Source organism: Macaca nemestrina, chromosome 9, assembly GCF_043159975.1.
Source record: "Macaca nemestrina isolate mMacNem1 chromosome 9, mMacNem.hap1, whole genome shotgun sequence".
NCBI lineage: Eukaryota > Metazoa > Chordata > Mammalia > Primates > Cercopithecidae > Macaca > Macaca nemestrina.
The window spans coordinates 11,487,101-11,509,315 of record NC_092133.1 but is presented as its reverse complement, the minus strand read 5'-3'; the positions used below and the strand labels follow the sequence as shown (position 1 = coordinate 11,509,315).

The window sequence follows — 22,215 nt, the reverse complement described above, 5'->3', positions numbered from 1 at the left end:
CAGACCGTGGGTTGGACAAGGTTGGTTTACACTATAGAAATAATAGACATTTTATTGCATTTGCATATTTACTTCTGTGGTGGACATAGCATATGCATGTCCTGATAAATACATTTTCCTGTAATTTAGATATTTCCTATAATAGAGATATTTCAGCAGATTGTAATGACAGCATTTCTCTTTCTGCTACATTTTTGTAGCAAATTAATTTTCTTTCATTTTTAAAATGTGTCGAGCCTTAACAGAATAATTTCTTGTACTTTGGTTTTTTTCTAGTAGGAAAAGAAATATTAAACAGCTGGTGGAAATTGCGCTCATACACTGGGCCTCCAAAGTGCTGCTTTATTTTTATGTACAGACTCGTTGGGGGTGGACTGCCGAAATCCTTGCTCTTAGAAATGTATTTGAGCCCCTGGGAAACTGGATAGGGAAAAGAGAGCTAATTAAAAAAGCTGCCATCCACCTCCTCTAATTAACTTGCTCTCTGTTCCCAAGAGAGGGTTCAGAAATATGAAAACAAGGCGGGCAGCACCGGAAGTGAATGCCATTCTCGTGGTCCATGGTGGGCCCTGGTGTTTTGATGCAGAAGTCGTTCATAGTAAACAGGCAAGGGACCACAGAGGGGCTTGCTGTGCCCCGGCCCACCCCGTGCTCTGCCTTCCACACAGGGCGATAGTGAACGGCGGTCCCTCTGAGCAGGTGCGCAGGCTGGGCAGCTGCTGCGGCGGAGACCTCATTGGAATTCAGTGGCTAGAACCGAGGGGCATCCGGCCCTCCCTGTTGCTTGCTTGTGCTGTTGAGAAAGAGCAGGGCCTTTTGTGCTTCAGAGCCTGACGTTGCCAGTGCCCAGGAATGCAGAAGCCAGGGGATGGACGAGTATTCAGGCTTTCCCCGAATCTCTGCTTGAGTGGGACAGCACTGGGGCCTCCGGACGCTGGAGAAGCTCACAGCATCTGTGGCTGGTGGTGCAGCTAACTTTTTGGGTGACATTGAAAGAGATTTAGATCCAAGAGATACCAGCAGGGGAATTGAGGGTGGGAATTTGGGGGACAGAGGCTGTTCTTCAGCGGAAATGGCCTATGCCTCGTGGCAGATGTGGTCCCCAGTGGAATGGGCCCGGTGGATGTGGACAGCGGTGACCAGCAGTGGGGACTCCAGTCTGCTGGTGCTTCAGGGAGGCTCTGGAAAAAGGCAAGTCATCTCTGTGTATCTTGTCAGTGTTGCTCTTGATGGTGCAGTGCTGGGGGCCTGGTGAGGAAGCTGGGTTCCCAGGGCTGTATCCGGGGCCGTGCCCAGGGCCCGCCAGGCTGATCTGAACTCTCATTCTTCTTTGCTGCTCAGTTGTGTGACCTTCTTTTGTTTTCCACAGTGATAAACAGATGCTTCAGGTACCTTGATCTGTTGTTGTGCAAGTGCGGATCTTACCTTCTCCCCATAGACAAAAGCTAAGCCCTTTGGTATTAATGAGTGTTTGTAAGAAGTCAGTATCTTCTGTTGTGTTTGCATGAATTTTTTCCTCGTGAAATTTAATAGTAGACTGGGTTTGGCTCGTTGGATCTCATCAAAAGCAGCTATGATGTTACTTTTAAACTCTTTGATTCCCTGGAGGCTTTGTGGCTGGTTGGAGAAGCCAAGGTCCTTGCGGGGGTGGAGGGGGCAAGGGGATCTTTGGTGCTGATGAAGTAAGTCACTGACAAACTAGTTGTAAAAGCATCGATATATATTTTCTAAAGTGAACTCACCAAATAGCTCTTTCTTCAGGTCCCAACGGATAGTGGAGGGATGGGTTTGGTTCCTGGTGCTCTCTGCCAGCTGGCTGGTGGTCTTTAGAAGATGGTGGCCTCTACTGGGGTCCCTGGTTCTTTGGTCCTTGTGGAAGCTCAGCAGTCTGAGCATCTCTCAGCATTGGGTTGCACGGCTTGGTGACACGGTGCAGCTTTGTGCCCACACTGTCCGTAGTCACCTGCCAGGTCACCCTGATTTCATGTCTTCACCAGATTTGCTTGCTGGGATCATTTGTGCCATTCAGCCACTCTAAGTGTCCACCCTCTTGATAATTAACCCCCTTGTTGCAAATGAATAAATCAATATTTTGGTCTGTTTAACCCTTCCAAAATGGGACTCAGCCCAACTGCTCCTACTGCTGCCAAGCTAGCTGTCCTCCGAGGCAAGGCTGGGCTCAGGACCGTGGGCCCGTGGGCATCTTGAGCATAGGTGGAGCTGGCTTAGTACTCGGGGAAGCCTTGTTCTTTCTGGCATAAAATTGAGTCACCGGTGGAAGCAGGGTGATGGGGAGGGCTGTCTGTTGGTTCTTCCTTGTTTTCTTTTTATTTTTTTAAGAGACAGGGTCTTGCTCTATCACCTAGACTGGGGTGCATTGGCACAGTCACAGCTCACTGCAGCTTCAAACTTCTGGGCTCAAGTGATCCTCCTATCTCACCCTCCCTAGTAGCTGAGACCATAGGCATGTGCCATAGTAATTTTTTATTTTTATTTTTTATAGAAATAGGGCCTCACCATGTTGCCCAGGCTGGTCTCAAATGCCTGACATCAAGCGATCCTCCCACCTGGGTCTCCCAAAGCGCTGGGATTAGAGGCATGAGCCACCACACCTGGCCTGTTGGTTCCCCTTCAGCCCAGGCCAAGGTGTGGCCAGTGACCTCTCCTTGTTAGTGGACAGAGTTTCTCCACAAGGATTTTTGGTCCAGTTCTGGGTGAAGAGTCTTCCTTGGAAACAGACTTTCCTGCAGACCAGCGAGGGCCATTTTCACTGTGTCAGGGTTGGTGGCTATGCTTTGTGTCGTGGTCTGATGCACCCTCTGCCTGGCCAGCTTGCTGGCTTCCTTCATTCACTCCATTCACCCACTCAACACGTGTTAATTCCCGGCCCTCCACTGAGAGGCTTGGAGATACTGTGATAAACAAGGCTGGCTGCCCTCCTGTGTTTTGAGCTCAGTAGAAAAGATAGATAGTAAACACTACTAGAATTAGTCTGTACTTACAAGTTATGAGAGGCGCTGAGAAAGCAGGACAGTGGAGAGGATGATGGAGTGGGATCATGTGGGTGAGTTGGCACATGGCATTGAACATGCAGAATGCCCTTCTCTCTCTATTTGAATCACCACCTAATAATGAATGCGTGCGGAAGTTCATCCAGAGTCCGCTGTGTGTGTATTTGCCACTAAGGCGAGAAGCGTGTATTTCCAGTAGAGCCGAGTTCAAAGAATACATCATTTGTGTGCAATCAGAGCTAGTGATAAGATTCACCCTTCGGAATCATGACTGAGAAAATGGCTTTCCTCTCATCTGTGCCTGCACAGCTTAATTGAGCAGCGAGCTGGAACCCACTGGCTCTGGGTGCGAAGGCCACACTTGCTCAGCAGAACTGACTCTGGGCCCCATTCTAACCTGTGCTTCTCCCTCTGTCATCAGGAGTTCCGATTCTGAAGAGGCATTTGAGACCCCGGAGTCAACGACCCCTGTCAAAGCTCCGCCAGCTCCACCCCCACCACCCCCCGAAGTCGTCCCAGAACCCGAGGTCAGCGCACAGCCACCCCCGGAAGAACCAGGTAACCAAGGCCAGGGAGGTCCCCAGACAGCCCTGCGGCTGTGAGCCCTGGGGGAGATTTGCAGCACTTCCCCCTGGGTCAGGCTGGAGGCGAGCACCGAGTTGGCCTCTTGGCTTTGAGTTGTGCTTGATGTGGCTTTTGTAGTTTTCTTGAAAACGAAGGGTGAACAGATACATTGGATTATTCTCCATTTGTTTTGAGGAATTTTAGGGGAGGCCTCTGGGGAGATTGGGTTTGGAGGAGGGCAGTGGGTCTTGAAAGTTCACAGCACAGTCTTGGATTCTAGCACTTGGCGCCTCGCTCTTGTGAGAACGTGAGTTCTGGACAGGCCTGCGAATCTACATGTGTATTTCCAGCGCTAGGCTTGGGGAAGGAAGGTAGCCAGTGGGCGAGGATAGAGGTAGACATTCACAGCACATCATGGTGGTTTCTTTATTCCTCATGAATCTCGTTGTCACCTGATTTCTTATCACTTTCCCACATCTTTCTCCCTTAGTGTGAGTGAAAACACCTTTATGTTCCTTTTAGACAGGCGGTTAGTGCACAGATGGAATAGATCCCATCCCCACCCCACCCCTGTGCTGTATTCTGCACCTCCCAGTTACACCAGCACAGAGAACCACCTCTCACATGGAAGATTCATAGGAGCCTGGAAGAGATGGGGCCTGCCAGAAATGGCCCCACAGGCTGGCCAGGGGGCCGGGGGGTCCTTAGACCTGGACAGCTCTGGGCCCTACACCTTAGAGGACCCCACTCTGGCCTTCCTTGGGCCTCTGGAGGCCCACAGCCCTCCCGTGTGATTAGGAGTCTGCAGGGCCAAACCCCTTCTACCCCTTCTAGGCCACACGCTGGATACCTGAGAGTGGCCACTGCCTGCCAGGGGCCCCCTTGTCCCCTTCTCTAGCTCTTCCTCCCGAGGGCAAACTGTACCTGAGAAGGAGCCAAGAATGGGGCTGGGTGCCTCCAGTATGCTCTTGCCCTGGCTGGGAGCCAGGTAAACTGTACAATAAAATAACATTTTGACCTTGATGTTGGTTTTAGAAAGAAATGGGTGGAATTCTTTTTATCCGCCGTGGGTTCAAGTAGCCCATTGTTTTGGAAAGGATGTACACTCCCGGGGCTTTGTTCCTAAACCAGCAAGCCCCGGTGCTGGGACAAGGGGGCAGGACAGTTTTCATGAGAGCTGATGCCTTTGCTGGAGTCTGCCGAATACTGCTCCCATGTCCCCCATCTTTGACAGCTCATCAGTCTGCAGCGGTGTCTGGATTTTGCTGAGTCAGTGTAGACGCCAGGCTCTGGGAGGATAGTGACTGGTATTTCTTTGATTCGAAAGTAGAGAAGAGCCAGGAGGGCTGTCTGTAGTTCTCAGAGAGTCATTTGCATCTCTTCCTTTATTTTGTATGATAAAGCATATAAAACTGTTATTTCCCATAATATTTTTAAAAACTTACCCATAAGTTTTAATGGAAAGTGGCTGGATGACAAACACATTGTAATCTCTAGGTCAAATACGTGATGAAGAATAAACTATTCTGGCCGAGGTGGGCAGATCACGAGGTCAGGAGATCGAGACCATCCTGGCTAACATGGTGAAACCCCGTCTTCATTTAAAATACAAAAAATTAGCCAGGCATGGTGGTGGGCACGTGTAGTCCCAGCTACTCAGGAGGCTAAGGCAGGAGAATGGCGTGAATCCAGGAGGAGGAGCTTGCAGTGAGCCGAGATTGCACCACTGCACTCCAGCCTGGGTGACAGAGTGAGTCCATCTCAAAAAAAAAAAAAAAAAAAGAATAAAGTATTCTTGGCTGGGCGTGGTGATTCATGCCTGTAATGCCAGCACTCTGGGAGGCCAAGGAGGGTGGATCACCCGAGGTCAGGGATTCGAGACCAGCCTGGCCAACATAGTGAAACCCCGTCTCTACTAAAAATACAAAAATTAGGCAGGCATGGTGCCGCACACCTGTAGTCCCAACTACTCAGGAGGCTGAGACAGGAGAATGGCTTGAACCTGGGGGAGGTTGCAGTGAGCTGAGACCACACCACTACACTCCAGCCTGGGTGACAGAGCCAGACTCTGTCTCAAAAATAATAAACAAACAGTTTAGAAGAAAATGATAGCATGTTATAGGGCGTGTTTCATCCCTAGCACCAAGGAGTGTGTGGAGGGGCGGGTGCGTCTTTCGGGATTCCCAGTCTGATGTCCTGCCAACTCTGGGAGAACAGGACGCCACTCTGTTCTCTTCTTTGGTCCTGTCCTTCTTCCTTCTGCCTAACTTCCTTTCAACAAAGCAAAGAACAATCTCCATTCTTTTTTTTTTTTTTTTTTTTTTTGAGACAGAGTCGCTCTGCCGCCCAGGCTGGAGTGCAGTGGCCGGATCTCAGCTCACTGCAAGCTCCGCCTCCCGGGTTCACGCCATTCTTCTGCCTCAGCCTCCCGAGTAGCTGGGACTACAGGCGCCCGCCACCACGCCCGGCTAGTTTTTTTGTATTTTTTAGTAGAGACGGGGTTTCACTGTGTTAGCCAGGATGGTCTCGATCTCCTGACCTCGTGATCCGCCCGTCTCGGCCTCCCAAAGTGCTGGGATTACAGGCTTGAGCCACCGCGCCCGGCCCAATCTCCATTCTTAAAAACGAACACGCACAACACCGACCTCTTTCTTAGATGGCAGTTACTAAAAGAATGAGCATTATTGAGGATTAAGAGATAACCTCCACCAGGGAAGGGGATGGAAACACTAATTGCTGCGGAGTCACAGCCCCTCAGAACCTTGGATTACACCAGTTGGAGTGTTTGAACGGGGACTTTATGTTTCTCCTCCTTTGAAAACGGCCGCGAGGCTGGCTGTGTAGGGATTGTACACTCAGGAGACTTACGGCTGGAACTGTGTCTGCTGAAAGGCCCCCTAGCTTGGGCTGTACAAAGATCCATTTGATTTGCTGCCCTGGTTAGAAAACTGCCTCCCAGGCGGAGGGTCCCCTCGTCCATTCTGTAGACCAGCATGGGGCATTATGAAGGCGTGGGAAGGCAGCTGTGCTTGCTAGTGTAGGTGGCTGTAGGAGAAGAAAGATTCGTTCTGTGAACCGCAGGAAAGAAGGGCACTAGGGGAAAATCTATTGTTTACTTTCCTCTACACAGTGCCCGGGATGTTGCGAAAGGTGCTGCAGGAACCACGTGAATTAATACACGAGACCTTTGGCTGTGAATAAAGACGGTTTTTCCTCCTGGCAACCTACATTTTATAAAGCACTCACTTGCCCTACATTGGGTCCTACCAGCGTGTCTGGGCTCCCTGCGATGGAAGATGTGTGGACTGGAGCAGTCCTGCCAGCCTGTCCTGAGGGCTGTAGCCTGGACCACAATCCTGAGGCAGAAGATGGGGCAAAGGATTGCACCTGCTGCTAGCTGGGGTGGGCCAGGACTCAGCTCATCTGAGCGCAGTTGCCTTATCTGTAAAATGAAGAAGGTGATCTGTGGGCCCCTTCAGATCTTTCCAGCTCTGGCCTCCCGAGGTCCTGTGAACGGAATGGTTGGCTGATGTACAGTGACCGTGTTATTAGAACTCAAAATCGGCCACTGAGGGACATAATTACATGTCATATAATTACATAATAGCTCCCATTCAAGCATTTGCCTTGTCAGGGCTGTGCTAGGTCCTCCGAGTGTTTCATCTCCCACTCAGGTGAGGGAGGATCAGCTGTGTGCACACAGCGTCCCTGTATAGTGGATGTCTTCTCCTGATTCCCCAGTGACACGTGGAGGTTACGAACCTCATGCGCCATCTCACTGCAGATAAGGGGCTCTGGTGTCAGAACCCAGGCCTGCCCACCTTCAAGCCCGGTTCCCTTCCATTTGGAGCCAGAGTGCTGTCTGCGTAGGTGCAGTGAGCTGGTGCCTTTGTGCGCCTAGTCTGGGGCAGGCCCTTAGTAGGTGCTGAGTGAAAGCTGTTGCTGGACCTGCTGTTGCTCATGTGTGCTGGGGCAGTCCTGCCAGCCTGTCCTGAGTGCTGCAGCTTGGGACACGCCCCCGAGGCAGAGGATGGGGCAAAGGATTGCGAGTCAGTGGGTGATCAGTGGGGGCGACATGGCAGGAGAGTTGAGGTGGATCCATTCTGACAGTTGCCCACCTGCCCATCAGGGACATTGTTCAGCATTGGAGAATGCAGCCTCTTTACTCATTCTTGCTAGGAGATTGCCAAGACCAGAGAAAGGCTTATGTTGGGGCCTTGGAGGTAACGGGGGCCTCCCTGTGCCCTGCGTGCCTACACCTTTCCTCTGTCTCTGGGGACATGGTCCTACCAGGCACTGATTGTGGCGCTTCACCTGGGGGCTCGAGCCATTGAGCCAGGAGTATACAGGTTCACAGCCACCCGATCCAAGTGCCAGTGTCCTCGCCAGGCACTGATTGTGCTCCAAGTGGCTGTTTGTGGACAGCTGTCCTCACATTGACTTGGAATGGAGCTCAGTGCCCAACCTGGCTGCAGAGCACACAGTGGCTTCCATTTTCTTTGGACCCGCCACTGGTTTTTGTACACACTGTCACCTGCTTTCATCTCCAAGGAGGCCACATGTAGGTGCTCCCTGTAGCCATGGGAGACTTCCTGGCATGGGGTAGGGCATCCTAGAACCCAGCTGAGGCCCTTCCTAGCCTGGGGCAGGGGCACAGGGATGGATGTCACTATGGCGTGTGAAGAGCAGGGGACTGTGGTTGCCTTTTCCTGGCACCTGCTATGCCCTGGGCCAGGTGCTTACAGACTCTCCCTCTTCACCCGCACAAGAATTCCCTGTGACAGCTGGTGACAACACACTGTCTTAGGTCCAATCATGCGGCTATCACAACGTAACCATAGACCGGGTACCTGTTAGCAACAGAAATGTATTGCTCACAGTTCTGGAGGCTGGGAAGTCCAAGCTCAGGGCACTGGCAGATTTGGTGTCTAGTGAGGACCTGCTTTCTGTTCATAGACAGCACCTCCTCCCTGTGTCCTGACATGGTGGAAGGACATACAGTCTTCCTCAGTCCTCTTTTGTAAGGGCACTAATCCCACTCTTGAGGATACTGCCCCCATGAGCTCATCACCTCCCAAAGGCCCCACCTCCTGATACCATCACCTTATATGAGGATTTCAATATAGGAATTTTGGGGACACACACATTTGGACCAGAGCCACAGCGAGCTGAGGGCTAAGCCTTTTCAGGCCTGGGTCTGGCTGCCACAGGCACTCAGGCCCTCTTGAGCTGGCTGCTCCCTCTTCACCATGTGAGTGTTTCATGTGCCCAGGACCAGGGAACAGGTGAGACCACTGGAGATTTTGATGCAGCCCAGGCAGAGGCTGGCACTGCACCTGGAGGCCCTGGCCATTGAGCCAGGGGTACCTGGGTTCACAACCACCAGATCCAAGCCCCGCTCATCCCAGGCTGGAAGGACGATGGAGAGTTTGGGGCCTGCATAGAGCCAGGTGAGGAAACATGAGAGGACAGTGACCTCACCTGCCCACAGTGGTCACATCTACAGTGAGAGGACGGCGACCTCACCTGCCCACAGTGGCCACATCTGCAGTGAGAGGACGGTGGTGACCTCATCTCCCCAGGGTGGCCACATCTACACTGAAAGGATGGCCACCTCACCTGCCCACAGTGGCCACATCTGCAGTGAGAGGACGGCGACCTCACCTGCCCACAGTGGCCACGTCTGCAGTGAGAGGACGGCCACCTCACCTGCCCACAGTGGCCACGTCTGCAGTGAGAGGACGGCGACCTCACCTGCCCACAGTGGCCACATCTGCAGTGAGAGGACGGCGACCTCACCTGCCCACAGTGGCCACGTCTACACTGAGAGGACGGTGATCTCATCTCCCCAGGGTGGCCACATCTACACTGAAAGGATGGTCACTTCACCTGCCCACCGTGACTGTGTTCACATGGGGAGGATGGCGACCTCATGTGTCCTGTGCAGCTTGGATGGAGACACCAACAACCTGGCAGGGCCCCAACCCTCTGGACGCACATTCACTTCCCGTAATGACCTCGCTGGAGGGGCTTGACTGCACTCCACATCCACACAGGCACAGTGGGCCATGGATGGAGCCTGGGATGCTCGGGGCTCCCACAGACCCCAGGCTGGTTGCTCAGCCCATTATCCTCCCAGGAAGACAGGGGTATAACCAAGCCCCACAGGTGTTGTCCTGTTACAGATGACATTTGATAATAATAATAGAAAAATAGTAACATTGTGGGGGGTGGTACTAGAGACAGTGACGTCAAGGCACAGCAAGGTTAAGGAACTTTGGCCAAGGTCACCAAGCTGATTAGTGGGAAAGCCAAGGTTTCAGCCGCTTTTTATCTGACTCTGGACTCTTTGAAACTGACCTCTTTTGAATCTGACATGATGTTAGTGGTCTGTCTGCTTGCTGTCTTCTTCAGCTTTTAAAGAAAGTACTTTTCCAGAGTGTCCCGTTTCATGCCTGCTTGTAAAGGATGAGGAGTGGCCCCAGGTCACAGCTGGTGTTATTTCCCCCATTGCCCTCTCTCTCCGCCTTCAAATGAGCAGTTAAGTCAGTAAACTGGCAGAGCACTTGTGCTGGTGCTGGGGCCCTGCCTGGGGGACTGTGGCCCTTTGGTAGGCAGCCCACCAGGGAGGAGCCCCAGCAGGACAACAGGTGGGGACGTGGCAAGGAAAGCTGCTCATCTCTGGCTGACATGAGAGAAGTGACAATCAGCAAAGCAGGACGGACAGGTACATGTGGGCTGGGCACGGTGGCCTGTGCCTCTGATCTCAGCACTTTGGAAGGCTGAGTTGGGAGGATCACTGGAGCCCAGGAGTTTGAGACCAGCCTGGGCAGCATAGCAAGACTGCATCTCTACAAAAAATTTAAAAACTAGCCGGGTGTGGTGTCACGAGTTTGGCTGGCTGCTTAGGAGGGTGAGGCAAGAGGGTCACTTGAGCCTGGGAGTTCGAGGTTGCAGTGACCTATGATAACGCCACTGCACTACAGCCTGGGTGACAGAGCGAGACCCTGGCTCTTAAAAAAAAAAAAGAAAGAAAAAGTGACACGTGGTGTGCTCTAGGTGGAGCCAGGACCAGCCGGGGGTTGCTGAAGTCCCAGCTGTCTGAACCGCCCCCACAGCACAGTGGGGCTGTCACTGCAGCCGTGCTCCTGGGTGTCTTCTTCTTACCCCACCGAGCAAAGCCTTCCCTTAGGTTCTCCCCATCCTGACCATGGCTCTGTCACTTAGATGCTCACAAGGCGGACTCTGCTGGGAACAGTTTGGTTTATGTAAAGAGAATTTAATTTCTTCATCACTAAGTGAGTTAACATGGTCGGTAACTGTCTCTCCCCACAATGCCTTGACGGCACTTTTCCCTCTTGGTTTCTGGGAATTGAACAGGAGTTTGACCTCAGGAAGCAGAGGAGCACAGACCCACCCGGTGGGGGTTCTGGGGTCTCTGTGAGCTCCTGAACCCCTGCTGGGCTGAGGACAGAAGGCAGCCACGGCACGGGCCTCCTGCTCTCTTGCTGGTCAGTTTTGGGTTTGGTTTCTTGAGCTGTCTGTTTTGGACCACATCAGAGGAGGGTGGGCACCACAGGACAGCCTCTGCCTGGCGCTTCTGCAGCCCTGATGCCTCACGCCTCTGAGGTAAAACCCCCACAGGAAATTGGAGCTCAAAGGCCCATCTGAGCTTATCCTCAAAGCCCACTCATTTTTGTGGCCAAATACGAAAGCGTTGCCCACCGGAGGTTTAAGAATGAGGATAGACCCAGATAGAAGCAGATGAGGTGAGACAGCCCAGTTCTAGACTTCCTGATCAGGAGATGCAGCTGCGGCACCTGTTACGATGGGGCCTGAGCCCCACCCCAGCCCCTTGGAAGGTACCCCCGCTCTGCAGAGGAAGGAGGCAGATGGAGGCGGAGCCTGGGGTTTTAATGAGTGTCTCAGGTGTGTCTTAGGCTAGACAAATTTGGGAAATATTAAATTCATCATGGACTTGCTCTGAGCTGCCCACAGCAACCAGCAAACTGCCACACAAAGACCAAGTACTGCTTTATCTATATCTCGTTAGCCTACTTAAAATGGAGACCTTTTCCCAGAATAAATATTACTAATTGAAGATTACTATTCATGTACTTAGAAGATAGAAAGCCATGCTCCCTGTGTAGGAGACCATCTACCCGTGATGTGTCAGCTTAAGAGAAGAGTCTGTGAGTGCCTGGGCACACCTCTGGCCCTCTGGGCGCCAAGGATCCCTGCCCAGAGTGAACTCACGGCAGGACAGGGGAAGGAGGGAAGGATGGAGAAGCACCAGTGTGGGGGTTGGCAGCAAGTGCTTCTGTGAGAAATAGTCCAGCAAGGCTAAGAGTGTGGCCTTTGGAGAAGGTAGGGTGACATCAGCTGGGTGATGTCGGCTGCCCTGTCCTAGCGTTCTCCTTTTCCTGGGAGCCTCCTGTCATTTCTAACACATTTGTTTTCCCTCAACCTGGGCATTTTATTTGCCCAGCACTGGTGCTATGTCTGAATTGTGGCCTCCAACATTTGTATGCTGAAGCCTCAACCCCCAATGTGATTATTTGCAGGGAGGACGTTTAAGGAGACAGTTAAGGTTGAATGGGTTCATACGGGTGGGGCCCTAATCCCATGGGGACCAGTGTTCCTATACGAAGAGAAAGAGACCAGGAGTGCGCACAGAGAAAAGGCCATCTGCAAACCAAGGAGAGAGGCCTCAGGAGAGAAAAACCCACTGGCGCTTTGGCCTTGGCCTTCCAGCCTCCAGCACCGTGAGAAATACATTTCTGTGGTTTAAGCCGCCCAGTCTGTGGTCCTTGGTGATGGCCGCCCAGCAGGCTCATGTAACTGGGATACCCTAGTGACCCTTTTCATCTGATGAACTGCGGGTGCTGACTTTGTTACCAGACTGAGCCAGAAACCTGGAGCCCATGTGCAAGGCACTGTTCTCTAGGGCATTGCCCAGATCTGTGCCAGTGGAGACAGGAGGTGAAGGAAGTGTCGTGTGTGTATTCATCTGGGGTCCTGTCCGTCCTTACCTCTGTGACCACAGTGCACCCCACAGTGGCTGACATATAGAAGGCACCCCAGGTTATTTGTGGAATGAACAAATGAATCACACAGTTGATTGCATCTGCATCTGTCTTCACGCAGATATGCTGTGTGGATGTTTAGAAATCCAGCAGGGGAGCAGGGAGGCCGGGTGTGGTGGCTCACGTGAGCCTGTAATCTCAGCACTTTGGTAGGCTAAGGCAGGCGGATCACTTGAGGTCAGGAGTTGGAGACCAACCTGGCCAACATAGCGAAACCCATCTCTACTAAAAATAGAAAAATTAGCCAGGCATGTTGGCGCATACCTATAATCCCAGCTACTCAGCAGGCTGAAGCAGGAGAATCACTTGAACCTGGGAGGTGGAGGTTGCAGTAAGCTGAGATTTTGTACCATTGCACTCCAGCCTGGGTGATGGAGTGAGACTGTTTCAAAAAAAAGAAAAGAAAATCCAGTAGGTGAGCAGGGAGGACTTGGAACCCAGTTGGACCACAGGGGCCATTCCAGCCCTGTGAGGGACCCCGTGGAGCAGCCTGCTCTGGTGACCAACACAGTAAGACAGCCATTCCCAATCAGGGAGGATTTTGCCCCCACCAAGGGTACATGGCAATGTCTGGAGACAGTGTTGGTTGTCACAACTGGGGTAGGGCGTGGGGCCTACTGGCATCCAGTGTGTGGGGGCCAGGGATGCTGCTAAGCATCCTACAGGGCATGGGACAGCCCCCAGGATGGAAACCTGACTGCCCCCAAACGTCCATAATGCCAAGGATAAGAAACCCTACAGCAAGACTAAGTTTCCTGGTTCATGATGAGCTAATGAGAGCATGTCAGTTCTAAAGAGGAAAGCCATGCTAAGCAGGCAGGGAGCTCTTTCTTCTGGAGGAAGCAATGAGCAGATGGTTAAGCTCATTGTTGCGTGATAACTGCTGACATTTGAAGGGCCTCGGAAGGCTTCCTTCTGCAGGCTGCAGAGGCACGTGTAACAGCCTGAGACGGAGGTTAGTTTTTGTGGGCCTTGCTTTAGAAATGATGGGATAGGCCGAGGCTCCTCCTTCTTCCTGCCAAGGCCCATTTGAAAGCACTTGGTCCCCCTCAGCATCCCCTGGTCCTCTGTGCCCTCCGTGTATCCAGGGGCAATTACGGAGCAGGAAGAGGAGGTCGCTGCTGGTGGGAGGATGTGGTACGTGAGAGTACTAGGGCCTAGAGGAAACAGTGAGTTGGTTTTAGAAAGAAGGGAGGCAGCACCTTTTGAAATGAGAAGGAAGCAGGAGTGTTTGGAGAAACCATTTGGGAGAAAGAGCTCCGTATTTAGGGCATCTGCTCCAGGTAGGCCCTGGGTGGAGAGGAGGGGAGTGAGAGGCTTGAAACCAGGACTGGCTCATAGACGTGCTTCCAAATGATGTTTTCAATCCAAGCGTTTCTTGATCCTGTAAGAGCAAGTGTGACCAGTCAAGCGGGAAACAGAGCTAAGGCCGGTTCCTAAACTCAAGAAGCTTGAGGTTTTCTTGTGCTGTGAGCTGAGTTCTCTGCCAGGTACTCCAGGAGAAAGGTGCTTATGAGCAAAGCTTGGCAAGCACTGCGCAAAATACTCATTGCCCAGAGATTTGCAGTCGGGAGCATGAATTGCTCTGAGAAAATCAACAGGAAGAGACCAGTTCAGGGGTTAATTGTGCATTTCCCAAACCTTGTTTGTTTGTTGGGGTGAGAGATAAGGCTCCCAGATTTAGCAAATGAAAATAGGGTGCCCATTAAATCTAAATCTTAGGTAAACAAAGAATCATTGAGACATGGGACATACTTACATTTAAAAAATGTTGATTTATCTGAAATTCAAATCCAGCTGAGCATCCTGTCCTTTGTCTGGCAACCATGCCAGTGGCGGAAGGGGAACACCTGTCATGAGGCACACACCCAGGTCTTACCTGTGCCAGCTCCGTTTATTCCTCATTCTGCATCCTCCTAGTACTTCGGCCTGCAGACCGCTTTATCGTGTTTGCCCCCTTGTCCAATGACACACTTTTAGTTTTCTGGCAAATCTTTTTCTGGCATCCGTGACTGCCTGGAGCAGCTGTGAACTCAGAAATACATGAAAGATGCCGTTGGGTGCCAGCAGATCCCTGAGTAGCCAAGCCAAAGCTGGGACTGGCCGGATCCCCATGGGCAGTAGGGTGGTGGGACCTTAGAGCGTCATTTGGCCAACATTTGCAGCATCTGCAGCGTGTTTGGGAAATAGGAGCGACCTCCTTGGCTGGCAGTGGCTGATGAGTAGAAAAGCTGAGAGGAGGCAGCTGGGAGAGCCGTGAGAATAGGCAACAGCAGGGCCAAGGATAGGCAGGCAGGACTGAAGGAGAGGTTACAGCTGATGGCTGGAGCGGCAGGTGGCAGACAGCAAGTGCCACTACAGGTGCTGGGGGCCTCTGTGTACAGGCTCCCCTGTTCTTCACAGTGGCTCTGAGGAGTCAAGAACAGGCTTGTTGGTGGCCGTGGCTGGTATTAATATTTATGGAAGGCTCCATATGCCTTCCTGCAGGATTTCTCTGTCTTGCTGTCCTACTCCTGACCCTTGCTTTAGCCACACTGGCCTCCTCACTATTTCTGTAACACACCAGGCGCTCCTGCCGCAGAGCCTTTACTCGTGCTATTCCTTTTCTGCCCAGGATGCTTCCTCCCCAGGAGTCCTCCTGGTTCATGCACTTACCTTGATTCTGATCTTTGCTTAGATGTCTCCTCAGAAGATCTTGCCTGACTACCTTATTTTAAAAGTGAATCTCCTATCCCGGCTTTATTTTTCTCCTTAGCATGTGTTACCCTCTGAAATTCTGTACACTGTTTGTTTTTGAGACAGAGTCTTAGTCTGTTTGGCTAGAGTGCAGTGGCGCAATCTTGGCTCTCTGCAACATCCGGCTCCCAGTCTCAAGCGATTCTCCTGCCTCAGCCTCTGGAATAGCTGGGATTACAGGCGTGTACCACCATGCCTGGCTAATTTTTGTGTGTTTTTTTTAGTAGAGACTGGGTTTCACCATGCTGACCAGGCTGGTCTCAAACTCCTGACCTCAAGTGATCTGCCTGCCTCGGCGTCCCAAAGTCCTGCGATTACAGGCATGAGACACCACAGCTGGCCCTGGTGATTTATTCACTATCTTCCCCTGAAGAATGTGACTTCCAGGAAGGGAAAGATTGTGTCTATTTCTGTTCCTTGTTGAATCTCTAGTACCTAGAACCATGCCTGGGCCTGATGAGGCACTTGGTGAATGTTTTTGAATGAATACTCTGAGCTAGGTTCTTTAATCGGTCCTCATCACCTGCATTGTACAGATGAGGGAACTCTGGGCAAGCCTGGCCAGGGTCTCGAGCTAATTATGGGTGGGCCAGGATCTGTACTCAAGTAGTACACCCAGCGTGATGGGCAGGGGTGGCCTGGGGCCATGGTTTGTCAACCCCTACGCTGGAAGGTGATGTTTTGGCACAAGAGGAGAGGTGCCCCAGTGTATCCTGTGTCTGTAATTGATGGATTTGTCTCTGTTTCCTCAGGATGTGGTTCTGAGACAGTCCCTGCCCCTGATGGCCCACGGAGCGACTCAGTGGAAGGAAGTCCCTTCCGCCCCCCGTCACACTCCTTCTCTGCCGTCTTCGATGAAGACAAGCCGATAGCCAGCAGCGGGACTTACAACTTGGATTTTGACAACATTGAGCTTGTGGATACCTTTCAGACCTTGGAACCTCGTGCCTCAGACGGTAAGAATCAGGAGGGCAAAGTGAACACACGGAGGAAGTCCACGGATTCCGTCCCCATCTCTAAGTCTACGCTGTCCCGGTCGCTCAGCCTGCAAGCCAGTGACTTTGATGGTGCTTCTTCCTCAGGTAATCCTGAGGCCGTGGCCCTCGCCCCAGATGCATATAGCACGGGTTCCAGCAGTGCTTCCAGTACCCTTAAGCGAACTAAAAAACCAAGGCCGCCTTCCTTAAAAAAGAAACAGACCAGCAAGAAACCCACAGAGACCCCCCCAGTGAAGGAGACGCAACAGGAACCAGATGAAGAGAGCCTCGTCCCCAGTGGGGAGAATCTAGCATCTGAGACGAAAACAGAATCTGCCAAGACGGAAGGTCCTGGCCCAGCCTTACTGGAGGAGACGCCCCTGGAGCCTGCTGCAGGGCCCAAAGCTGCCTGCCCTCTGGACTCAGAGAGCGCAGAAGGGGCTGTCCCCCCAGCTTCTGGAGGTGGCAGAGTGCAAAACTCACCCCCTGTCGGGAGGAAAACGCTGCCTCTTACCACGGCCCCGGAGGCAGGGGAGGTGACCCCATCAGATAGCGGGGGGCAAGAGGACTCTCCAGCCAAAGGGCTCTCCGTAAGGCTGGAGTTTGACTATTCTGAGGACAAGTGTAGTTGGGACAACCAGCAGGAAAACCCCCCTCCTACCAAAAAGATAGGCAAAAAGCCAGTTGCCAAAATGCCCCTGAGGAGGCCAAAGATGAAAAAGACACCCGAGAAACTTGACAACACTCCTGCCTCACCTCCCAGATCCCCTGCTGAACCCAATGACATCCCCATTGCTAAAGGTACTTACACCTTTGATATTGACAAGTGGGATGACCCCAATTTTAACCCCTTTTCTTCCACCTCAAAAATGCAGGAGTCTCCCAAACTGCCCCAACAATCATACAGCTTTGACCCAGACACCTGTGACGAGTCCGTTGACCCCTTTAAGACATCCTCTAAGACCCCCAGCTCACCTTCTAAATCCCCAGCCTCCTTTGAGATCCCAGCCAGTGCTATCGAAGCCAATGGAGTGGACGGGGATGGGCTAAACAAGCCCGCCAAGAAGAAGAAGACGCCCCTAAAGACGTAAGTTCAGGGGTGGTGGTGGTAAGGATCGGAGGCGGGGGTGCACATTGACTGTGACTGTTGGTCATGTGCCTGGATAACCTTCGACTGCCCTAACCTTGCCCCTGGGTGCTGTGATGATGCCACGCTTATGGCCGTTGCACCAGGCAGACAACATACGTGTTTTCCTTTCTCTCTGCGGTCACAGTGGTGGCATTTTCCCATCCACATACCCCTTTGTGTCCTTGATCTTTTGCTTTAATAAATCAATGGTCTAGAGCTTTACTTGTAGCCAAAGACCTGATGTTCAGCTCCAGAGCAGTCTGGGAGATCCCAGAGAGGGGAAAGGTCCATTAGAAATCTGGTTGATCTCCCTATTGGTGAGTGATTGCTGTTTGGAGAAGCTAGGAGATACACCCTTTAAAATGTTAAAATTTACAGTACTTGTTTCTGCCTATTAATGAGACATTAGCCCAGGAGGCAAACATAGTAGATTCCAGGAGGCCCAGGAATGAGAGATGTGGCCTGGGCCCCTCCCTGCTGTACCCCAACCAGCCTGTAAGAAACACCCCTCTTTGTCTCCTTCCTCCTCTCCAGTCATCTTTTGTAGACAAAGTCCCTGCAAGTTCTGAAGAGATAAATGGAGCCTGAAAGCAGGGAGCAAATCCCCACAATCCCCAGGAAGCCATTAGTCCTTGGCTCTGTGGACTTGGCAAGACACAGACACTTGACAGGGTCAAGTATATTGTGCTTAAAAACCAAACACCCATGCCTCTAGAATCCATCCCAAGACCCGGCTCTAACATGGATGGCTGCTGGTCCTTTATTCTTTGGCCTCTGTGGTTAATACCTTGGCGATTTCCTTACTCTCATGGGCAGTATTGTCAATAATTTGACAAGGCTAAGGAGATCAGTCTCCCAGGGGCAGCAGAACAGACCACAGCGCTGGCCCCTCTGGGTCTGTCTGGCACAAAAGAGAACGACATGTTTACCTCCATTCTGGGCTCCCCCTAACGTTGAACATCTGAGAAGAACCCAGGGCCTCCTGAGAGGAGGTCTCTGTAGCAGGTTACCTTGGATCAACCTGCCACTGTCTAGTGGTGGCTGGAGGCCATCCTGGCCACAATAGGGACTTTTTTCTTTAGATCAGTTCCCCAACTAGGTCCTTCCTAGAGACTCCCTAGAATTCACGTTGGAAACTTGATTTCAAGCCTGGAAGAGGAGAAGTCTGCAATGGCTGGACTGCAAGGCCATGCTCTCTCATCTGTGGAATGAGAGCCAACCTTAGCCACCACCTCCTCCTTCTCCAAGATATGTTCTGTGTCTCATAGGCATCCCCAGTCACTTTCTTGTTTGAGCATCAGAGCTAACAGGGGTTGGGGAAGTTTACCCAGCTTGTGGTCTCACCTCTAGTGCAGAAGGGACTTTGGCTTGGAAGATCTTGCATGGGTCTGGCAAAGCTCTTGGGGCACTACAGCTTTGTGGCATCATTAGGACCAAGAGAGGAAGGTAGGAAGGTGTTCCCCAGCAGCTCCTTCCAAAAAGCTGGGCATTGCCCACCTTCAGAAGTAGACCTTACAGCGATGGCCGCCGTATCCTAACCCATTAATAACCAGTTGTCTGCAGATTTATCTTTTTTGTCAGTTCCTTCTGTCTGTCTCTCTTTTTCTTTGTCTTCTTGTCTTAGGATGGTTGAAGATGTGATGTCTGTGTGTTCTCTGTTGTAAGTAAATTTAATGCAATCTGCTTCTTATGCCAAATGCGCTTATTTTTCTGCCTTTTGTTTTTGCTTCCAAGCCAATTTTGTTTCCCCTCTATGGCTGCTACTGATGTATTTATGTGGTGGGCCTGGGAATGACGGGGCATGGGGCTCCCCAGTAGCAAAGATTACTTTTCTGTTTCATAGTGATTCGCATAAGAGACTGCTTGGCTGTGAAAATGTGATTATCCAGCATCTGCCTGCTTGTCAGGAATGGAACTTTTTTCCTTCCCTTGCATATTGGATGTCTTCATCTGAAATCATACATTTTTTTTTTTTAACTCTTCATTACATTCTTTCATTTTAAATTGGGCTCGTGGGCGATTGCTTTCAACACTACTGTGGCTTCACGTTAAAATAACTGTCTGGTCTAACCACAGGCAGCGATGGCCACAGCTTATTCTTGCTAACATGTGAAGCAGAAATGTTTGGGCCGTTCCAAATTGAGGCCTGCAGAGTGCCCTGAAATGCAGGGCCAGCGTAGAGTGGAGCACATGGCTGTGAGAGCCATCGCCAGGCTGCCCCAGTCCTGCATCCTCAGTCACCCAGGACCTGGCTGGGTGTCAGCATGCCTCGTCTGCCATCTTTGGGTCACTTGTCAGTAGAAACAGAGCTGACCATTTCTGTGCCTCTGCTGCTTTGCCTCCCCTGGCCAGGAGGGATCTGTGGGCAGTTCTGGGGGTCCAAAGACATGCAGCTTCTCCCTGTCCTTACAAGGGAAGCTGGCCAGTCCAGGTGGCCAGCAGTCCCAGGATAGGGTCGAATCCATCAGACTCTCTTCTGCCCAAGGGATTCCTTGAGTATTTTCGAGCCACTTAGCAACTATAAAATATATGATTATATATTTATATGCATGAATAAATATATGCTTCAAGCTGCGATGGCACTGTTTTAATGGCAAATGTTATAAGAGCTGTAAATAGCCATTTGTAGTATTTTTTTTCATGATTAAATGCCATTGTTGGAGTGATGTGAGAGAACACAAGGAAGGAACTTGAGTGCCAAATTAAATTGCTCTGCCCACCCAGTTAACGTGCAAAGCAGGGGAGGGCGGTGGGATGTAAGGAGAGGGATCGTCCCCCAAAGCCTTTGCTTTGCTGGGAGTGAGACCATCCCATGGAGGGGCTGAAACGGGGCAGGGGCCAGTCTACAGGGTGGAAAGAGCCCCCATTCTGACTGTGGAAGTGACCCCCAGACTGCTCGGTGGACTGAATGGAACTGCTCAGGCTAAAAGTCATCCCTTCCTCCTGGGATCTGCTTCCTTGACCCTTCAGGAGTCTGATTTGGTGTTTCCTTTGCCTCCCAGCCCCGCTATTCATATGAAGGAGAAACAGGGAGAGAAGAGCTGTGAATCTTGTCTGTTTACCATGGTTAAGAGAAGACCAAAAAATTCATCTCTCCCCTGGCCCTAGCTTTCACCAGGATTCCACCTAGAAGCCTTCAGAGCATGGGAATCCATTGAGCTTGAGGATCCTGTGATAGGGAGGATTCAGCAGGTTCTCCTTGAGGACCCCAAACTTTCTTTCTGTGTGGCCTCCTTCAATTGTTCCTTAAGTGAGGTGTCGCCTTGCCCGTCTGTAAATCGGTGTCCTGAGCCTGGAGCCCCTCCCTGAGCCTTAGTTGGGTTCAGACATCCCTGGAAGAATCCGGATAAATTAATCTGCTCACCAAAAATTTGCTTTATAAAATAAGAACATTTAGTTAAATTTAGCTTCATTTTCTGGGTCGTTCTCCAAAATGGCATCTCTTTAAAGATTTCCAGCTTGATGGATCTTTCCCTTGGGGGCAAAAATAATAGCTGTTAAAAAGTGAGAGTGAGTAGCCAGCGTGGCCGTCTGCGCGCTGGTGTTGCAGTGGCAGAGGCGGGAGGGTGGCCTGGGCCAGATGGCTCCGCAGAGGCAGTAGCTTCGGTCCGCTCTGTGCTGCTCTGGAGTGTTCCATCCCTCTGCTTGTTGTGTTTACGTTTTCCATTTTGTTTCCAGTGACACATTTAGGGTGAAAAAGTCGCCAAAACGGTCTCCTCTCTCTGATCCACCTTCCCAGGTACAGTGTTCCTTTGATCTTGATGGTTTATGCCCTCCCCGCCCAGGGGGGTTTTCCTCCCTTGTTGACAAAGCTTTGCTTTCTGCTCATCCCGGGCCTGTTTCCAAGATCATGTTTCCAAGACCCTCTTCTTGCCTCCTGTGTGGAGGGTCCCTCGATGTTTGCCCGACGTTGTTTTGATCCCTTCACTTTGCAGAAGATCAGAGGGTGTCCCGAGAGTAGGAAGACGTTCAGGAAAAATGTTAGTTGGGCTCTAGAGGACCCGCTCTGCTCCATTCAGGCCAGTTCATCTGCTGTGAACTTCTAGGACTGTCGAGTCGAGCAGGTCTCTTGAGATGAACAAATACGCAGTCTCTTGAGATGAGGTGAAAAAACTCAGCAAGTGTCAGGAGCACTGAATTGTGTAGCCAAAATTGGAGTGGGAAGCAAAGGGAACCCCCTTCCCTAAGGAAGTGGGGCTTGGGTTCTTTCTTTATTAGAGTCCCTCTTACCAGTTCCTCCATCAGATAGATTCCATTTCTTCTACCCTTTACAGACCAAGGAAAGTTATCCTCAAGCCTGTCAGTCATACGGTTAGGGCTAATTTCTGGGTCATAAAACAAGCAGACCTGCCGCCCCTCCAAGTCTGAGCCAGCAAAGCCCCAGCCTGCAGACCCTGGCCAGGGTGGGGGCAGTGGAGGGAAGCACGCAGCCCTGGGGATAGGGGCTCAGGTCCCAGCTGCAGCTCTGCCCTGACCTCTCTAGGTTCCCACCCTGCCCTACTCCACTTCCCACTCTCCTATGGAAATGGAGAGAAGATCCCCCTTTTTCTGCCTCCGGGGACTGGTGTGATGATGGTCAGGTGATTCTGGTGATATTGATATGCAAGCCTGAAGCACTGTGTGAGCATCACACAGCTGTCGTAGTCATAAAACTAGCAGGAAAGCTCAAGTAACCAAGACACAAAATCCTGATTTCTTTTTTTTTAAATTCA

The 22,215-nt window shown here is 51.4% G+C and overlaps 1 protein-coding gene across 26 annotated transcripts in view; it reads left to right on the top strand.

Moving 5' to 3' along the window:
* Window positions 1-22,215, top strand: part of LOC105469783 (transforming acidic coiled-coil containing protein 2) — a 263,440-nt gene that overhangs the window by 203,232 nt on the left and 37,993 nt on the right. For 15 of the 26 annotated variants that reach the window (XM_071069000.1, XM_071069014.1, XM_071069003.1 and 12 more), the window contains 4 exons: window positions 3,433-3,569; window positions 16,150-17,461; window positions 19,128-19,163; window positions 21,182-21,242. In XM_071069000.1, the coding sequence (XP_070925101.1) occupies window positions 3,433-3,569; window positions 16,150-17,461; window positions 19,128-19,163; window positions 21,182-21,242 (1,546 nt within the window). The remainder of the gene's footprint in view (window positions 1-3,432; window positions 3,570-16,149; window positions 17,462-19,127; window positions 19,164-21,181; window positions 21,243-22,215) is intronic. The other 11 variants (XM_071069017.1, XM_071069016.1, XM_071069015.1 and 8 more) reach the window with 3 other exon arrangements.